Source organism: Haliaeetus albicilla, chromosome 10 (assembly GCF_947461875.1).
Source record: "Haliaeetus albicilla chromosome 10, bHalAlb1.1, whole genome shotgun sequence".
In the NCBI taxonomy this organism is placed as follows: Eukaryota; Metazoa; Chordata; class Aves; order Accipitriformes; family Accipitridae; genus Haliaeetus; species Haliaeetus albicilla.
Genome location: NC_091492.1, coordinates 3,050,507 through 3,070,105, shown reverse-complemented (window position 1 = coordinate 3,070,105; position 19,599 = coordinate 3,050,507). Strand labels below are relative to the sequence as shown.

At 52.8% G+C, this 19,599-nt stretch overlaps 1 protein-coding gene across 1 annotated transcript; it reads right to left on the bottom strand.

Moving 5' to 3' along the window:
- Positions 1-9,810: 9,810 nt before the first annotated feature.
- Positions 9,811-18,981, bottom strand: IRF8 (interferon regulatory factor 8). The gene is made up of 9 exons (XM_069793326.1): positions 18,955-18,981; positions 16,925-17,099; positions 15,553-15,736; positions 14,439-14,527; positions 13,850-13,961; positions 13,463-13,510; positions 12,550-12,936; positions 12,125-12,240; positions 9,811-11,018 (listed from the first exon to the last, which is right to left on the bottom strand). The coding sequence occupies exons 2-9, from the start codon at positions 17,096-17,098 to the stop codon at positions 10,842-10,844; spliced, it is 1,287 nt and encodes a 428-aa protein (XP_069649427.1). The 5' UTR covers position 17,099; positions 18,955-18,981; the 3' UTR covers positions 9,811-10,841.
- Positions 18,982-19,599: the final 618 nt, after the last annotated feature.

Here is a 19,599-nt window from a genome sequence, read left to right as displayed (position 1 = left end):
ATTTCTTATCTTAGGAAAACCAGAGGTGTGCTAAAGTCAGCTCAGCTTGGGGGGAAGGGAAAAGCAGCGAGTCCACGTGCCACCGCGGGCGTGATTCCCAGAAAGCCAGGATTACCACATCATGCCCAGCTGATGGCTCAAACTGGATGTGAACCTTTACAACATGCCAATAAAAGAGAAAACAAACATTACGATTCATTCCCGTCCTCCTATTTTAAGATCTGGCCCTGCCCTGAATATCAGATCACGTCTCTGGCAAGACCTCAGCATCCATCAGTGATGGCCACGCAAATTGAGAGTGAATTATTAAATTCACCCTGCTCGTTTCCAGCCTTACCTCCACCGACCGTCCTCCAGGGATGAGAAGGCGTATGATATCTCAAGGACCGGGTCGCGATGCATCAGCTCCTGCTAAATGACTCCTGGTTGTTTGGAGATGAATGAATCATGGTGGTGCAAGGCAATAACCGGCATGAGCGGCCCTGGATGATGCAGCTTTCGGCAAATAAACCTTCAAGAGCAGGCAAGGCTTTTGTTGGTCCTGCACTTGGGGTTGATGCTGCTGTGCAAGAAAATGCTCCGTAGGCTGCAGTCATCATTTCTAGCATTTCTAGCATTTCTCACTTTAGAAATAGGCTGCTATAAGCTATATCAGTTTCATAAAAATTAGGGTGAAAAACCTCAGTTTTCCACTATCGTACTTAAGTGTTTAAACTACTCGAGAGCCAAAGTTGGGGGGGGGGACAGACGACACCAGAAAAGACACGGCAGCCCATGCAGTGACGAATACAGCAACCCCTTTTCCTCCAGCAACTCTAACTGATGTTGTCACTTTACTAGAAACCTGAAATAATTTCTGAACAAGGCAAAACCAAGGCAAGGTTTTGCTTTCATGCTCCTGCTTTCACGCCAAGGGCTGCAAACCTGCAGCGTTAGACCCCTACATTGAAATGCAGTTTCAGACTCACGGCAATAAGAGCTCCAGGCTAGGATGGGCGCTAGCAAACCAGCCCAGACAGACGCCTGCCTGCTTGCTACTTAAAACCCATCTATGATGGCATCTCTTGGCATCCTCAGGGTGAGAAGAAGCTTCACCCAGAAAGGCTGACAGGGGGAAAATTAAGAAGATGGGCTCCTCATCCACAACCACCCTGGAGCACATCTTCCAGTGCTTTTTCTAAACACCCCAAATCATTGCCCTCCTTGAAAACCAGTTTCTCCCTGAGCCATCACTACTATGTATTTCATCAGAGGACACAACCCCCAGGCAGAAGGGCTGCACAGTGAAAAGGGTTCCAGGGGGTGGCTGAGGGCAGTCCCGGAGGGCTCGCACCGATCCTGCCCCGCTCCACACCACGGCTCAGCTGGGGCTCGATATTTCTCCTGGGGGAGTTGCATACCGTGACTTTGACTGCCCAGCACGGCAACCTGTAAAGCCCCTTGGTTTCTCACAACCCACGGCGAGGCTATAATTATACCAGAATTTCCAGTCTCTTGTAAAGACCAAGAGTTTCCCACATCCACCCCGAGGGCAGAGCCATACAGGCTGGGCGCAACAGGTTCATTTTCCCCCCCGTGCTTGGCCTGATGCTGGCCTCCTGCCTCATCTCAGCCCCAGGAGAGGAGATTCAGCACTGTTGCTTGCTGTGGCCAGGAAAGAGGAACCGGGGCAGTGCCGTGCACCAGAGATGCTCTTGGGCTCATCAGGAGGAACCCAGAAGATTCCCCCTTTTCCAGGAGCGATCAGTGCTGTATCCTGGCCAACAGGGATAATCCCTTCTCTCCTCTCTCCTTCCCTCTCCACATAGTCCACCTCTTGGCCACCACTTCATAGGGGCTGGCCACCACAGTCATGAACAGCTTAAGGGCATTAAAGACATCCATGGAGAAGAGCTGTGCTGGAGGCTATAACTCAGCACGTCGCAGGCACAACCTGTGGTCCAGGCTGTCCCTCAGCCACTGGTTTTTGGGTTCAGCACAGCAAGATGCATCTACTAGGCTTGCTCCTTCCTCTTCCAGAGATCTATTGACTGATGTTGGGTGTAGGATCTGGGCTGGGTGGACATTTGGCAGGCCTTGGTACAGCAGATGTTCACCTTTCTCTGTTGACTTCCTTCCACCAGCTCCTCCTTCACCGCAACAGTAATGAATCTTTCCCTCTATCCACCCTCATCCCTCACTTTTCCCCCCCTTTTTGATCTCCCACTTGGTGGTGAACACCACAGCCCACCTTCCCCAGCTTCCCAACCGTAAGGCTCCTTCCTCCAGGCTCTCCTTGCCCTTGCTGGTGACACCATGAGGAAACAATTGCCATTGCCTTTTTCTTCCTTGCATGAAGTGCAATCAAGTCACCCCTTCCCTTCTCCACCTGAAAACTCACCGCCCCAGGAGACAGAGCTGTGAGGCTTTGCCTATCTCCTCATGGAGTGGGTCTCCTTCGGACCTCAGCAGCATCCCAGGGAAGGAGGGGAGGTCGCAGTAGTGGTGAGCATTTAGGAGCAAACAGAGAAAACCCCAGAGCAGGAACGTGGGTAGACGCAGCAAAGCAAACTGGCAATTTCTAAATATTTGGGATTCTTACAAAAGAGGTGTCCAGACTCTCCTCCAAAATAAAAAGAGACTATTTTTTCTGGGGCAGAGGTATAAAAACATTCCCTAGACCGATCCCTCTATTTTTCTAGCTGTGCTCACTGGGAAGACCAACCTGCAGACGCACTGCCTTTTGCGTCCTGCGGATGTGTCCATGAGCCAGATTTATCTCGGGGAGAAGTGGTTACTTCTCAAGAGAAATACAGAACAGAAAGATCCAGACGAGGGAATCACTTGTTTCGAACCACCGTGCTGCTTCCACATACCTCGGTCCCCCCACCCCATGCCTCCCCCAGGAGCTGCAGCACCCAGCTGATGGAGACCTGCTCTGCCATTGCTGTGCAAAAAAATGGGGAAACGCTGGTTTTGGTAGGAACCTCACCAGGAGCCTCAAGAAGTTTCGGGTCCCAGGGTGGATTTGCACGGTATTGGCCTAAGGTGCAAGGCTAGGCAGGGAATGGGGCTGTTTGGTGTGGGAGGAGACCGGGGTTGAATGAGAAGGGTTGGATTAACCGGTGGAGGTGACTTTGCTGGCATGGAGAGACCAAGGTGATGTTTGGTGGCCCCTGGACACAGCCGCTGCAGCATGGCATGGGTGGAGACCTGGCTCTGGTGCACCAAGGCATCTGACGTCAAGGAAATGTGTGTTTCCTTTACGGCCTCGGTGAGCAAATGGGCCATCACTGAATTACAATTCCAGTTTCTGAGCCGGAGCTCAGCACCAAGCTAAGAGGTAGATGCAATTCCCGATCACAGCCAGATCCAAGCGCCACATTCAGAACAGCCAGAGGCTGCCCAGCTGCTGCTGTTTCAGGGTCATCCCTGACCTCGTCCTCCAGTTGGGGTGATAGAAATTGCTCCACACACCTCTCCCTGTCCAAATACAACAGCCCTGCAAGCGTCCGCACGGCACAGCCGCCTCTCGCAGCACTCAGCTCGTGGGCGAGGGCAAACAGGATAAGTCCCGTCCGCACGCTTTGCTTTCCAGTGCGACAGAGACTGTCACTGCCATCTGCTCTCCCTCAGCCTCAAGTTACAAGATACAGGCTACATTTCTTTCTTAAGGCAGCTTAAGCTCACAGTCTGGCTCAGCAACACCGAGTCTTGCAGCAGAAAACAGCAGATAGGTGAAAGCAGTGCAGATTCACGGCAGCTGCTCCAACACCCATGCACCATCCTCCAGCACTTTTTTTCTTGGCTCATTGCAGTGGAGATGCAGGAGATGAACTGGGGCAAAACTCCCTTTGAAGCCCGTCAGAAGAAGAATCAGGAACCGTAGCATGTCGGCAATCGATATTATTGAAATCTACAGCCTACTTGCTCCAAAATTCAAAATCATGCTATCATTCGTGGTTCTCAGCCTTTCCCTGTAAAACATCCAGCAAAAGTAAGGAAACTTTACATAACCCATGTGAGTTACACTCTCATCGATAGCTGGAGAAAGTCTTCTGAACACCCAGCTACTCTCACACATTGCGGGGGGGAGAAGGAAAAGGAATGTTTCTCCAGCTTGGAGTATTTTTTTAATTGCCACAATTCAAAGATCTCTTTGTGCAACAGCCTGAAATGCCCTTTCGCTTCTTCCCATTTTCATGAGTGTTTTAGGGCTGAGTTGAAGTCCTTCCATATTACTCTTCCAAAAAGCAAGAGAGGCCCAGGTTACCTGGTATCTGGGTGGGTTGTGACTCATACATAAAACTGTCTGACTGTATTTTATGGTGCCAGATACTTCGATGCATCAGGGTGTTTGTGTTATTGCAAGCAAATTGCATGCACTAAAAATAGGCTCAGAGCAGGACACAACATCTAGGCTCATGCAAACTCGAGGGGAAGGGAGGGGATTTCAGCCTGGACCTTGGTTTCGCAGACTTGGTCTCATAATAAACCCAAAAGTCTGACAAAACAAAGCAAGTATCATCCTATTTCTTCTCGCCCCTGTGTATTTTTGCAGCTGTGGGTTGGGTGGAGCCTGTTTTCATGACCTTGTATCTGGTGTTACGGCAAAGACTTGCAGGAGGAAGAGGTCATCAGTCAAAAAAGGATTCAGAAAAATAAGTGGCTGTCATGCTTGCTGGAGTTTGGGATCTCCTTTCCTCTGCGTGAGACCTTTCTGCAGCCAAGCCTCGCTTGAGGAAATCAGCAGGCTGGCTGTCTCCGCAGGCTCAGATCCTGCAACTTCAGCCTTCGCACCCTCAGCTCTACCGACCGCCTCATCTCCCTTCTCAGCCAGCCCTGACGAAGCTGAGATGCCCAGAGCTGTCGAGGTGCCTTCAGACCATCGCTCCCCTTCCGTTGCCTGCACAGGTCTGACTTTAGGAGAGCTGTGCTTTGACACATGAACCGAGTCCCACCGGCCACGTAGGGTGACCATCCAAAGCAAGGGTGAATTGGGAGTGCCACATAATGCCAGTGTGAGCACTGAGCAGTCACACAACGATGCAAGTCCTCTGAGTCCCACCAAGGACAACTCCAGGTGGGTTGACCTGCCAGCCTTCCTTCACAAGGCATCACTGAGATGTCCTTGGCGATAAGATCACCCAAGGGGGTACAAACCCCTTGGAGAGGGACGTACGAGCCCCCACGCAGCTCTCCTGCCTTCCCGAGGGCAGGGAGGACATATCCTGCCGCTGGTGACCATGCGAAGGAGGGTGCTTCCCATATTACAACACGCTCGCAGGAAGAGCCCAGAGATGCTCGTCGTGGACAGGCTGCTGTGCTGAAATGGGGGCATTGAGCAATCAAACCAGTTGGAAACCCTGGTGTCTAGAAATAAAAAGTGACTGTTTCTTTTCTAACGCCTATAGGGGCCGGTGGGGGCCCATGCCAAGCAGCAGCAGCAGGTTGGAGGAAGCAGCTGTAGCTGGTTTACGTTGTATTCCTGAGCAGTTCAACTGTGAGCTGGGACCTACGATTGAATTGTGGTCGTCTCTCTGCACAGAGCACTTTTGGCCTCCAGAGCTGGATGGAGATGGCTGCAGAGCTTTTGCTCTTTCTCCAGGATGAGATGGGCTAAATCTTAGGAGCTTTAGCAGGACCAAACCTCACCTTCCTTCTCCCCAGTCCAGCAAGCTTGTTCTCCATGCAGGAGACTTGTCACCAGGTAACTCCTCGCCATGCATTTCAAGTCTGTAGGAGGGATGGGTAGAAGCGGGTTGTCCTCGCAGAGACTGAATTCTGCTCCTGAAGCCACATGCCACGGTCCTTTTTGCATTTGTTGAAGGGCACGTCGTGGGAAACTACTGAAGCACATTAAGGAACAAGACTGAGAACGTTGCAGGATATAAGCAGGCTCATTTTCTCCCATGGAAAATGCTTCCCCAGTGGCACAACCACCTTCCAGCCATGACAAATCTCAGCAGTAAGGTTGGCTTTAAACCCAAATAACACCCCAAGTCAGCGAGCAAAGCATCAGATTTATCAAGTCCTTTGCAGCACCGAGAAATCAAAGTACTCCAGTGTACACCACAGAGTAGACGTCTTTATGTTGGAAGACCTTAGAGAAGGGGTCAGTAGAAAATTCCCTCACATTGTCTGCCCTGCTCCACCCTTCTCTGCTGGCTGATAGGAGGAGTGGGTAAGCACATTGCTCCTTCCCAAACATGCTTAAGGAGAACCATGTAATTCTTGCAAGCAAAGGTCAGTCTTCCTCCCTGGAAACCAAGCTTCTCTCTCTTTCCCATGTGAAATTTTCACTCTCCCCTTCTGCTCCTGAAGGCAGGAGTTTAGCGTGGGCATCTCCCAGAAAGTACCTTCCCATGTCCTCAGGGATTGCAGCCCTCTCCAGAGGAGCAGCAGGACCTGGTACCTGGGTTGGCCTTCCCAGGAAGCAAGGAAATATTTCCACATCAGGTAGGAGTTTGATGACATTACTGCTCCAACTCAAACACATGCTCAAGGTGGAGGAAATCCCATTTGGACAAGCAGCAAGCATTTGGGAGATGACAGCCTTTGAGCTTCTCATTCATGCTACCCATGATCCTGCTACACCAGTGAGAATCATTCAGTGGAGAGGATGCAGCCTGTGCTACAGATGCTGTATGCAGTGGGTGCTGCATCCCCAGGATTTGGGGATGGGACCCTCACCTGAAGACGTGGGTCACTGTTGGGACTTGCCAACAGATGAGCCATTGACGAAGAAGAGCAGACACCAGGCACTGAGGTTTCACTTCAGTGAGGCCATAGAGAAGAACCCAAGTGAACAGAAACCAACGAAAGTATTTGAGTCTCCGGTCACCCAAAACCACTAAGATTCGGCGCAGCTGCACTGAGCAGCTCACCGGAGCTGCCGGGGATCAGGCGAGGTGCAGGGACGGGTGCTTGGGATGCAGGTGCTGCCTCTGGTCAGGGCATTCCTGGACACCACCAGCACCAGCTCCCCAGCCAGGGTGATGGGGACGGCAGTGCCCTGCCTGCCTGGCCAAGAGGTTTGGGGAAAAGGTATGAGATGTGCAGAAATTCCTCCTGGCTTTTACAAAGGTTACCGCAAGTCTGGGCCAGAGCATCCCTTAGTGCAATCTGGTGTAGTTACCTCAAAACCTGCTCCTGTCTGCTGGTCCTTTGTGAGTCAGCATCAGCCTCGGAGGCTTCTCCCGTGTTGGATTTCGGGATGGGGAAGTCCAGCTTGGGCCAAGCATTAAGCACGAACCCAACACTACTGCAAGTCCTACCCGAGACCTGAGCAAAAAAGGGGACCCTGGCTGCAGTCATGCACCCCACCATGTTATCCTTCTTGCATCCCACCTCTGCCATAAGACCCTGTCCCACGGTTTCCTTCCCAGTCCCTCCACGCCTACCAGTTGTCCCCTCTTGGACATGGCTTGAAAGCCATTAGGAATGGGAGCCGTGCTGCTGGTTTTACACAGCAAGGTCCCAAACCGAGCTCTGGGCTCTGAGGCATGATGGTAGCACTAAAAATAAACAGTGCAGCCGGGCCCAACAAAAGGTACCTCTGCTCCCCACCGCTCTTCCGCGGTCTTGGGGTGGAAATTGAAAGAGCCCTGAATACGTAGCAGGTGGCTCCAGGCAAGCACAAGATGGTGGTTTCTGAGGAAGGACTTGCACCAGGACATCTGGGGAAACCGCAAGCGGTGTTAATGGCGTCCCAGCCTGCAGCCCATCATGTGTTTCACAAGTGGGCACAGGTTGTTCCAGTGCAAACCACAGTGGGTGCCTCGCTCCCACCTCCCGCCTCCCCCTCCCACACCAGGCACCTCACCCACAGGGAGGTGAGTCTTCCTCAGGCTCTCAAGGAGCACAAAGGACAGGATTAAACCCCACGGGGGACACCGCAATGGTCCTCAGGAGGAGCAGGGAAAGGCTGGGGACGAACGCTGCCGGTGCACCTACAAGGTGCAATCCCCACCTCCGCGACCAAGCATCCCGTAAGAGCTTACAGGAGTTGGGGGACTTCATTGCACGTAGGATCCTGGTGCATCCTCAAAAATCTTGGTCTGCAGCCGTCTCCGCTCAGAAGTGCCGAAGCCATGTGCTGCAAAGCCCACAAGGGACACGCACAAGGGTGCGGGCAGGACTACGAGCATCCCACCAACACGGCTAGGGCATGGAGAACAGCTTAGCCAGAGAGTGGGGTGCTCATAGCATAAATAACTTGTGCCTCCCTTAATCCTAGTGTATAACCACAAAGTTTCAGCTAGGTCTCCCATCTCAGAGCACTTTTTAGGTGATGTAAGTTGTGTGTTGTGCACTGTGCACCTACCGCTTACCTTTGGAAGGACCCAGTCAACCCACTCCGGCTCAGGGTCCTCAGGTCTTAACTGTGCCCTCACCACACACTCATGCTTTGGGAGGCCTCTGTCATTAATAGAAAAAGGTAGAGCAGCAAAAAAGGGCTTATCTGCTGTCATGGTTTAACCCCTGCCAACAGTTAAGCACGACACAACCACTCACTCACTCCCTCCCCTTCAGTGGGATGGGGGAAGAGAATCAGGGAAAAAAAGTAAAACTTGTAGGTTAAGATAAAGACAGTTTAATAGGAGAGAAAAGAAAGGGAAAATAATAATAATAGAATATACCAAACAAGTAATGCACCATACAATTGCTCACCACCTGATGACCAATGCCCAGCCAAACCCCTGAGCCATGGTGCCCTGACCATCTCCCCCCAGTTTATATACTGGGCATGACATAATATGGTACGGAATACCCCTTTGGCTCCACTGTCCTGGCTGTGTCCCCTCCCAGCTTCTTGTGCATTCCCAACCTCCGCTGGCAGGGCAGTATGAAAAGCTGAGAAATCCTTGGCTTAGTATAAACACTGCTTAGCAATAACTAAAACATTAGCATGTTATCATCCTAAATCCAAAACACAGCACTACACCAGGTACTAAGAAAATTAACTTCATTCCAGCCAAAACCAGGCCATCTACTTTGATATCCAAGCAGGGATAAGACCTTTGCATCCACCTCCTCAGCATCTCCTAAGGAGACTGGATCTCCAGGCATCCCCTTCACAAGCGCCTACATCCCCCAGTACCTTGGGTACCAGGGTCACCCCATGAAGGCACCCCTTGGCACATGGCAGAGCCTGCTGTGGGGAAGGAGCGGGTGGTGGTTTTCCATCACAGGGGGCAAGGTGACAGATCAAAACATGGTCTTCACACCCTTCCAGAACCTCTTGAGGTGCTGCCCCAAACACAGGCTTGAAGTGAAGGCAGGTAAGGATGCAGATGCTCTGTCTCCCCTGCTGCAACATTGACTTTGTTGTTTGATCAAGGCAGATGCTCCCTTTTTGCCCTTGGCTCTCCCCAAACAACGCCCACCACCACTAACCATGCCCCATGAGAAAGGTGGACAGAGAATACGGCAGGGAACAGCTCCACCAGGCAATGAAGGAGGAAGGGACTACAGTATGTCTTTGAGCAGGACCATAAATAAGTGACCCCCATCCCATGACCTTGGAGCATCACAGTCCCCATCAGCGCTGTGGTAGATGGGCAGGGACCCATCCTCATGTTCCCTTGAATCGAGGCCCAACAAGCAATACCCTTTTCCTCACTTCATTGCATTACAGCATTTTGGCTCATATCTCTCCTGCCCCAGAGATGAAGCCGGGCAGATACGGAGCAGGAGAGAGGTGACAGCAGAGGCTTAACACAGACCCCACCGCCGGAGCAAGTCAGAGATACCAGGCTCCTTCCCCCACCACCACCAAAGATACAACACCCCACTCATCGCAACCAAAAACCACATTGCAAGGGAAAATACAAAATATAGCACTTTAATTGCAGGAAGATAAAAAAATTTAAAAAATTTCATAAACTACAGGCATGAAATAAATAGGCAGCTTAGTAGCACACACACATGTACAGTCCTGGTTCGTGTCCGCTGCAAGGCACAAGCCCCATGCCCAAGCAGCTCCCCTGTGCTGGGTGCACACACAAAGCGTGTTAATGAGGATTTACACATGGATGCCGCTGCCTGGTCACGCTTGGGAGAGACCAACACATGCGTTTGGGAGGGTGAAGCCAAACTAGTCACACTACGCTGCAATCTTTAAAATTAAAGATATTATATATTTATATAAACTCTGTCTCTGGTTAGGAAAAATTAAGATTCCTAAGTTCTTATATTCAACATTTACATATATAATCTCTGCATTGGTTTCCAAATTTCAGAATACTTTGGTATTACAAATAAACATATAAACCTCTCAGCAAAAATAAAGAATTTGAGAAGGTTCTCCTTGGAAGGCATACCCTATCCTCCATCAGCAGGACTCTTTGGGGGCAGGGGAGGGGGGGAAACCAATCTGATTTCTGGAAAGAATTTCCTACATTTGAGCATTTTAAGGTTTTTCCAAGAGTCACCTCCTACCCAATTGCTATTCTGAGCAAGGTCCAAGTTGCAGACCACTGGGGCAGGTCGTTATAGCTGTTGATTTTCAGTTCTGCTTGACTGGCCATTAACAAAGGCAACGCAAAGCACTCCCAGCCCTAACCTTCCCGCACAGCTCAGATGCTCCCTCCTCCCCCTGCCATTAGCTACAGACAACAGTACACAGACTACCCTGCTTGGTACAAAAGTCATTTTTATCAGTTTGGTGTCTATGGGACAGACACTGAGCATTCAACCTAATTTCTCAGCAATTTTTACTGCTGTATTTATACAGCCTCCAGACTGGAAACAGCAAAGAACAAGAACCAACTTTCCAAAAGGAGAATTTAGGCACTAATGGAACCAAACTGGGTCTAAATCAACCCAAACCACTGTGCTATGTCCGCAGAGAAGGAGGCTCAGACAGCAATCTGTTGGTTTTCTCTGAAGAGTGGCCGCTGGTGCGTCCCACAGATGTCCTGGAAGATCCTGTACACCTGGTCATGCTGCGTCTCATCGGCGATGGGGAGCATGGGGCTGCTGCTGCAGGTCTTCCCAGCCTCCTCCACCACCTGCCTGAGACACAGCTGCTCCACCTACGCAAAAAGACAAAGTCATGAAGAGACTGAACGAAGAGGAACCTCTTCGGGCATCTCCCACTACTGCCATCCACCCCCACCAGCCCAGGCAGCAGGGTATGGAGTGGGAGAGACGTAGCAGACCAGTTTGCCAAACAGACACGGGTGACCAGGGCCAGCCAGGCCAACAGGTCCAATGCCACAAGCCACCCTGGCACAAGCACCTCTAGGAGAAAAGGAGTAGCCACAAGAGCTCCTCTCCCAGCAGAGCTATATGGAGGAGAGGACAGGCTGGGGGACATCCCAGCACACGCAGAGTGATCCTCTGGTGCAGACACCCCAGGCAAGAAGAGGTGACCAGGTCAGAAAGTTGTGCAGGGAGGCATAGGACCAGTCTCCAAACTTGTAAAATCCCCTCCAGGACCTCACAGACTTGGTGGGTCTCTGCTTGCTCAAGAGCGGATGCAACACCCTCCCTGCGCCCTCCATGCCGTGTCCCTGCTGCCATAGCCTTGTTGGCCCAAGGAGGTCCCACACTGGCTGCAGGCTCCAGAAACACCCTACTCATTGCCCCAAGGCTTTGAGATCCCCAAATTGCTTTAGCTTCTCCAGGGAAAAGCTTCTGTCCAGAGTCACGGGGACTGCCCCTCTCATCCCATCCTTCACCCTCCTGAAGGTTTCCCAACCCCACTGCTGTCCACTACGGTTGTTCACTACATCTGTTGGCTGTTCAGCTTGAGGCTGTCCCTTAACTCAACCATTCCAGGGATTTATTCCCCTTTCCCACAGGAGGGGGCTGAGGTCCCAGTGCCAAGGAACAGGAGGAAAAAGAACAAATTTCCTAGCAGCTTAGAAAAACTTTTGGCATTCGGGAGCTTTGTTTGCAAGCATGATCTACCCAGATGAAGGAGCCCCTGACAAGCAGCAGCCCAAACACCTCTCAGGAGGTTGTGAATAAGCCAATACTCATGCCACACCTGCCTCCTGACTAATTCAAGCACCCAAATGACCTGTGGCTCCAAGGGTTGAAGCTAGAGCCCTGCTTGGGGCAGGGGACACAGACAATATGGTCCAGACAAGGTGGGAAATTCAGCAGCAGAGCTCCAAAGGGCATCCCTTCATACCTGGACAAGGATGAGTTTACACCGCAGTGGCACCGCATCTGGGAACTCCTCTCCGAAGCACAGCATGACCCTGCTGTCTGGGAAGCGGCCCTGGTTATTATAATACTGCTGCAGCTCTGCAAGGAGAAGGGCACAGCTGGAGGCTGCCTGCCTTTGCTACACAGCTTCAGGACCAAGCATCCTGCCGCGGAAGAAAGCTGTGGGCTCAAGAGAAGCCAGCTTTGCTATGCAAAGCCTCCAAGCAGGAGGAGTTTGCTGGTGACACAAGACACCAGGTTATTCCTTCCTAGATCTAGTAGCATCAGCTACTCATCCAGAGCATCGGTGATGGACAGGGATAACTCCCAAGTGCTCCAAGGCCAACACCTGCACCCTTTCAACCCCACCAAGCGGACAAAGAGAAAGAGGAAAACGCTCCTACAAACCTCTGAAGAACAAGTTGGTGTCAAATATCTTCACCACCTCATCCCGGTCCAGTTTGTTGGGCCTGTCCTTGTAGACCACAGTGTTCCCGCTCCAGAAGACCCTGCCCTGGCACAGCCTCTTGATGAAGATGCCCTGCTTGTTGCTGTGCAGCAGGACACCCCTCTCCAGGTGCCCAAAGAGCTTCCTAGTGATCTGCTTCTGGCGGTCATTCTGGATGGCATCGGCCGAGGGGAACCGCACGTGCTCCAGGGCATCTGGGGCGTACAGCTTCTCGCCGTGGCCGGAGGGCTGGCTGAGCGAGATCCGGCAGCCCTCGGTGCACGAGGTGGTGATGTGACCCACCAGCCTCCCACCGTAGTAGAAGCTGATCACCATCTGGGAGTAACCTGGGAGGAGATGGGCACATACACCACCCGTCGGGAGAAGACAAACCCTGCCTGCTCTTCCCTGCAATGCCCAAACTCCATGAGTAGCAAGATTCCCTGGGAGCAAGCCTCACTTGATGGAGGAGACCTCCTACTTGCTAGAGGACATCTTCTCCAGCACTCAGCCAGTGCTGATCAGCAAGTGAGAGCTCCTGATACTGAACCCCCCTCCTCCTGCCTTTCCTCCACACTTCCCTTGCTGTGGGCAGATTTCCCCACGCTAAAGTCACAGCTGATCCCAGCACCCCAGGGCAGCTCCCTGTGCCAGGGCCACGGCCACAGGACAACAGGCAGGATGTGTCTCCGCTCAGCGTGCAAACCCTGTGGATGCTCAGGAGGGCACAGGACCTCCCAAACCCAGAGCAAAGCCTCCCCCCAAGGTGGGGAGCAGAGCCAGAGCTGCCTTCTGACACAACACACACGAAGCTGAGCCCCAAAAAGGCATTCGATGGCCACAATCTAGAACCAAGCAGGGGAGCTGCCTTACCTGAATGATGCTGCTCGTAGCTGGAGTATCCGTTCATCAGGGGCAATGCTGTGGGCAGACAGAAAGCTGAGCTGTGCCTGCATGCCCAGCTCCCAAACTCCGATCCCGCACTGTCTCCCCTCCACCAGCAGCCCCCCCAGTTTTCTCTCCCAGGTCCCACACAGAAGATGCCAGCAAATACTCCCAGGTGGATTTAATCTTGTGCAATGCACACTGTCAGGTGCTTGGTACCAAGCACAGTGCTCATAATGAGTACTTTAAGCATTCTTAATAAGGAAGACAAAATACAACTGTTGCCCATTAACCATTGCTGTACAGTAAGTTTTTTTCTGCCCTGAATAAAAAACCCTGTCCCATTAAACACCACACACACTGTCAGCTACTTACCAGGGCTGGGCTGCTGCACCCACCAGTCGGGTATTGGGGGGTTTCTGCAGGTCTCCTGGAGGGGTGAGGGGCTTCTCTTGATCATCCCCAGGTATTCATCTACGCAGGGGGACTGTGCAAGACCAGACACCAAGATCAGAGCAGTTTCAACGCCTTGGGCGGCCACTGCCCTGCACCGAGACACTTGCAGCACTCGGAGAGGATCCGAATGGCAATGCCAACGGGATGCCAATGAATTTTTTTGGTTAGAAAGATTAAGTTTGGCGTTCCCCGGGCCGTAGGCTCAAATAACACCCTCAAGAGCTACCGAGCAGAAGCAGCCCAAGGTGACACCACCAAGAAGGGGAATAGAGCTGCAAAACAGCCTCCGTCCCCCAGCAAAGGTCTTGCCTGCCCGGAAAGTGAGCTGTTCATCGCAACCACGTGCCGGCGCTGGCTCACGCGAATGAGCTGCGAAACCCAGCATTGCTCACCAGGCTGATCCCCAAAGCTTTGCAGATTGAATTTTAGGAAGGCATTGCTATCAGGCAACCCGATGCCATCAGTCCACCTCCAGCCAAGGCGACCTGCAGCTACAGCGAGGGCTTACCTCTTTGATGAGGTCATCGATTGCAGAGGAACCGCAGTCCATCTCCGTGACGTCATTCAGGCTGCTCCCGTTGGCAATGCTCGCTTTGCCTGGAAGGAGAGGCCAGGATGCAGTGAGGATACACAGCACTCCAGCCTCGGCTCATCTCGCCACTGGGTTTTAGAAACCCTTCACCCCGTGAAAGTTATGAAACCGAGAACCACAGCATGGTGAACAGCACCTCAGGCGGGGCTGGCAGCCCCATCCAGAGCTGCTTTTCAGGACCAAAAACCCATCTGAAACCCACTGCCCCAGTGCACAGTGACCAGCAGCAAGGCAAATAAAAAATTCGGCCGCTAGCAGAGACAGACCTAGAGCAGAGAAGATTGGGGTTTTTCTGAGCACCCCAGAGACCAGGGCTGCTGCTGCTTCTCCTTTTTCTGCCAGCCACCCCAAGCACAGTCATGCTGCTGGTGGGAACCTGCAGTGCCATTTGCATAGCAGCAGCAAGCCCCCCGTGTGAACACGGCTGGAGGAGACCAAGATGCTAAAGGCAGATTTCCTGACAACGAGATTTCTTTTTTTTCACAAGTTTTTTTACTTTAAAAAAATAGGAAAAAGCACACACACGCCTAACCACAAATAGAGATATACTTAGCACGACCTGTGCCACACCGGACATCGCAGCAGCAACTGCTCTCTGTGAAACTACCGCTACTCTAATCACTGCTGGTAAGAGAGAAGGGATTTATTGCAGCTCCCTGCCATCCACCCAGGGCAGGCACTGGGAGGACAAGGGGTTGGGGCTCAAGTACCCACCAAGTGGAGACAGATTTTGGATTTGCCCCTACACCATCCTTACAGGACGGAAGTTTACGTTTCCTAAGCAGCTGTTTAGGGGGTTAAGGGGCTAGATAAAAAAAAGGCAAAAAAAAAAAGCCTGTCCTTCCTTCCCCTCCCTGCCACCACAGTGACACAGGGGACATCTTCTGCAAAGCAGGACAAGCAAAGCATCACAGCAGAAGAGCAGAGTCTGGCCAGGAAGCTCTGCTCAGATGTAGGTCAGCAACACAAGTCTGTGGTTACTCACAGGACTGACCTGCGCCGGGGGTCAGCCCTTTATCGGGGCACTCACATTTCTGTTCCTCCTCCGGCACGATCCTGTAGACCTTGTAGGGCTCAGAGATGTCCAGCTGGGACCTGTCTGTCACCTCCTCGAAGTCGGGGCTCTTGTTCAAAGCACAGCGCAGCCTCGTCTTCCACGTAGCCGGCTCAGCTTTGTCACCTTCTTTGAACTTGCCTTTGAAAATAGCCCAGGCCTAAAACAAAGCAACAAAAATAAAACTAATAATCATTCACGTGAGCTCTGCAAATCCCCTCAACCCCAAGGGCGAAGGAGCTGGGGCTGCAGAGAGCATTTTGCATCTCGCTCTCCTCGCCTCTCTGCCCCTTGCACCCTCTCAACCACCCCATGCGTATTCGCCGTTTCGCTCCTAGACTGCGGACACGTGCACGGCTGCCACACATGGGAACGGGTATCTGGGTGCAGGGCAGCACCACCTGCCCCAGTGATGCACCCAGGTGCAGGAAGGGCTGCAGCACCCAAGTTTTAAAAAGCAGAGGTCAAGGTCCTAATACGTGGCTTCATCTCTGCACCGACATGTCAGGAGCTGCTGGAGATGCAAGGAAATCACTGCTGAAGCGGTGGTGTTCCTAGTGACCTGGTAACACCTCAATTAAAAGTCAAAATAAACCTCGTTTTCCAGCTCCTGACTAATAAACAAAAGCTGGTTTCTTTTTAAGATCAGAACATCATTTGTGCTTTTGGTGGGAGAATACATTTTACCACTGAAGGGAGACTGCAAAATACGTATTGTTTTGTAAATATACATATGTTATAGATATTTATATATTTTCAGAAGGCTGAATTCAATGCCATCCTCATAACTCAGTGCTCCTGAACCAGCTGCTAACCAGCGGTCACTGCCCTGAAAGTGAACTCGCTCACCAGTACAGATATTTGGAAGTGGGGACAGAGGGAAGGGAATTCCTGGGCAATAGCCTGACCTTTTCAGTTTGGGATGGAATTTTCCATTTTCTCCCCAAAACTGGAAATCCCCCCCTTCAGTGAAATCCAAAACCTCCTTCCCTCCTGCAAAGTCTTTTTGTTTTTTTTGGTAAATCCAGCCTTTTATCAAGAATAGCCTGGTAAGAAGTTTGGAGCAGGTCAAAAGGAGCAAATCCAGCTCCTTCTCATGTCAGACCAGGATTCAAACATGCTGAAAACAAACCTAAAACCGGTACCAACATTTGGCAAAAAGAAACAAATACCCCCAAAAGAGCCTGGGAGACCAACTGCAGGGTGAAACATCTCCTACAAGGGTTAGAGATGCAAAACCCAGAGACTGCATGGACATCTCCCACCAATGGGGCTGCCAACAAGGGAAAAAAACAGCACCACAGAGCCACCGAACTGTCGAGAAAAGGCATTAACCATCTGTCCCTACCTTGAAAATAGAAGCATCCACCTCCTGGTTGTAGTCCTGCTTCCCAGCGTGTTTCCACGGGATGCGGAACATGGTTTTCTCCTCATTCTCCCAGATGAGCCCAGGGTACAGCTCGCTGTCAATCTGCTCGATCAGCCACTGCCGGAGCCGTCTCCCACCATTGCGGTCGCACATCCTGGATGGAGCAAGAGGTCCGAGCCCCGTTAGCTCCCCCAGTACCGTCCCACCACAGCTGGGGTACAAGGAGGGATCATGCCATTGCTGTGGTTTGCCACACGCACAGCTGGTAGTGGCACTGCCCGCAGAGACAAGCAGCTCTCAGCAGCTCTGCAGGTCCCACATGCAAATCTCTGTACATGAAAATCCCCTCCTGCTTCTTTTATAATAAAAAAAATCAAGGCAATTTTCTGTGAGTTACTACAAATTCTTCCTCCAGCTCAATGAATCAAAGCTCTTGCTCACAGAAGTAGGCTGGTTTGGTGATCTGCTTACTCCTTTTTTTGCTGCGGGATAAGTTACATAGGAAGCAGATGGATGGGGATTAAGCGCCCGGTTGTGCTGTCACCTGAACAAGTGACATTGGGACAGGCCATCCCAGGGCAGACACCCATTAGTGTCTGCAGGAGACGGGAGACAACTGCTGTCCCTGTCTGGTCTTGGCACAAGGGTTTGCCCCGGAGGAGACGGTAGCCCCTCTCGCCGGGCACTGCCTATTTGGGGGGCAGACATTTGGTTCCAGGCAGCACCCGGAGTCACCGCAGGGATGGCAGTCGCACAACCAATCCTCTCAAACAGGGGACCAATGCCAGGATGGAGCGGGGTGAAGTCAAGCCACCCTTGCTGGGGACCTCCAGTCATTTTTGGCCAAAACCACCGGGTAACTTCATGGAAGACCCAGGAAAAAACTTCCCCTGCCCAGCTGGAAGCAAAGTGCCAAGCTCAACCCTCCTGGCATCCCCCATCATCTCCACAGCAAGACCCACGGAGACTTCAGGAGTTGGTGGCCTGGCAGAAGTGACCAGCAGCCCCAAGATCAGCCCTCCAGGCCTTTGGGGCTCACAGCCCTCCTCCAAATTTTACAGGACTGCCTCTCCCTCGTTCTTTTTTTATTTACTGCCCCATGGGAAAGTTTTGGGGAGACGATGAGGATGCTCCCAGCACAGCCTGAGAGCTGGCAGTCCCTGCTTTGCCATGGGCTCACAGCAGCTCAGTGCCACCAAATTCTGTCCCTTCTCCATTGCCCTACTGACGCACAGCAGGACACACAGACTTCCCCGGCCAAGCCCAGCACAGCTTCCTTTTTCAGGGATGGTGATAGCTAACACCACCAGCCAAAACAACCCCAAGGGCACAGCGCTCGATCTCAGCTGCCCCTCCAGAGCTGGATGCCCCAATGTACATGCCACAGCTCATCCCTGGAGGGACGGGGGTACACACAGCCTCTCTTCAGGCTCCCTTGCACCTTGCAAACACCTTGCACCTGAGCTATGCCAAGACAAAAAGCCTCATAAATGGTTCTCTTCCAAATCAGCCCATTTTCTAGGATTGTTCCATCACTGGCAGAGGCCAGAGCTCCATTTCCCCTCCACAAAAGGCTGGGCAAGCCCTTTACGCTCCCACTAGCCACACGAGCCACCACATACAGGACACAGCCAAGAATTCATCCCCACGCACCGAAGCTGCGCGCCCACCCCACGCCAGGAGGGACAAGCAGCCAAAAAAAAAACCAAAACAACTGGCTGGCAGAGGCACCACCGCAGCCCATCACCCTCCCCATGCCAGCTCCAAACCACCACCAAACTCTCCCCAAACCCCCCAACCCATCCCGGGCTTTGCCCTGGAATAAGGACAGCAGCACCATCTCCCACCAGCTCAGCACCGCTCAGCATCAAGCGGGCTCACTCCCTGCTGCCCCCCCCCGCACGCACGGGGGCTGTAGATATATGGGGTTGGGTTCAGTCCCAGCACCCCATAACCCCCCTGCCCAAGGACACCCGTGGAGCTAAACGGGGAGGGGGGGACGCCGGTACCTGCGCTCACGATCGCTCCGCGCCGGCTCCCGCGTCGCTCCACCGCCCCCCGCCTTTTATAGCGGGGAGGGGGCGGGCCAATTCACGCCCACGCCCCCTCGGGCCGCTAAGCCAATAGCTAGCCGCTCCCTGCCCAATGGAGGGCCGTCGCTGTCTCCGGCGATCCAATGGGAAGGCGGCCAGTGGGGGGCTAGCGGCCGGCGCCACTTTCTCTGAAGAGCGCGCCTTTCCGAGAAATCAGGGAGCGGGGGCGGGGCGGGGGGCGGGGCGGACCCGCCCACTTGGGGTCTCTCCCGGGCCGGTGGGTGTCGGTGGGGGGGACCGGGACCCCTCCGCCTCGGGAGGGTCCGTCCCCGGAGCCGGCTCTCGGGCTGAGCTCAGCCTCCCCAAGATCGGTCCGGCCCCACACCAGTCTCCCCAGTCCCACACCAGTCTCCACAGACCCAGACCAGTCTCCCCAGTCCCACACCAGTCCATCTCCAGTCCCAAGTCGGTCTCCCCAGTCCCACACCAGTCTCCACAATCCCACACCAGTCTCCCCAGTCCCACACCAGTCTCCCCAGCCCCAGATCAGTCTCCCCAGTCCCAGACCAGTCTCCCCAGCCCCAGATCAGTATCCCCAGTCCCAGACCAGTCTCCCCAGCC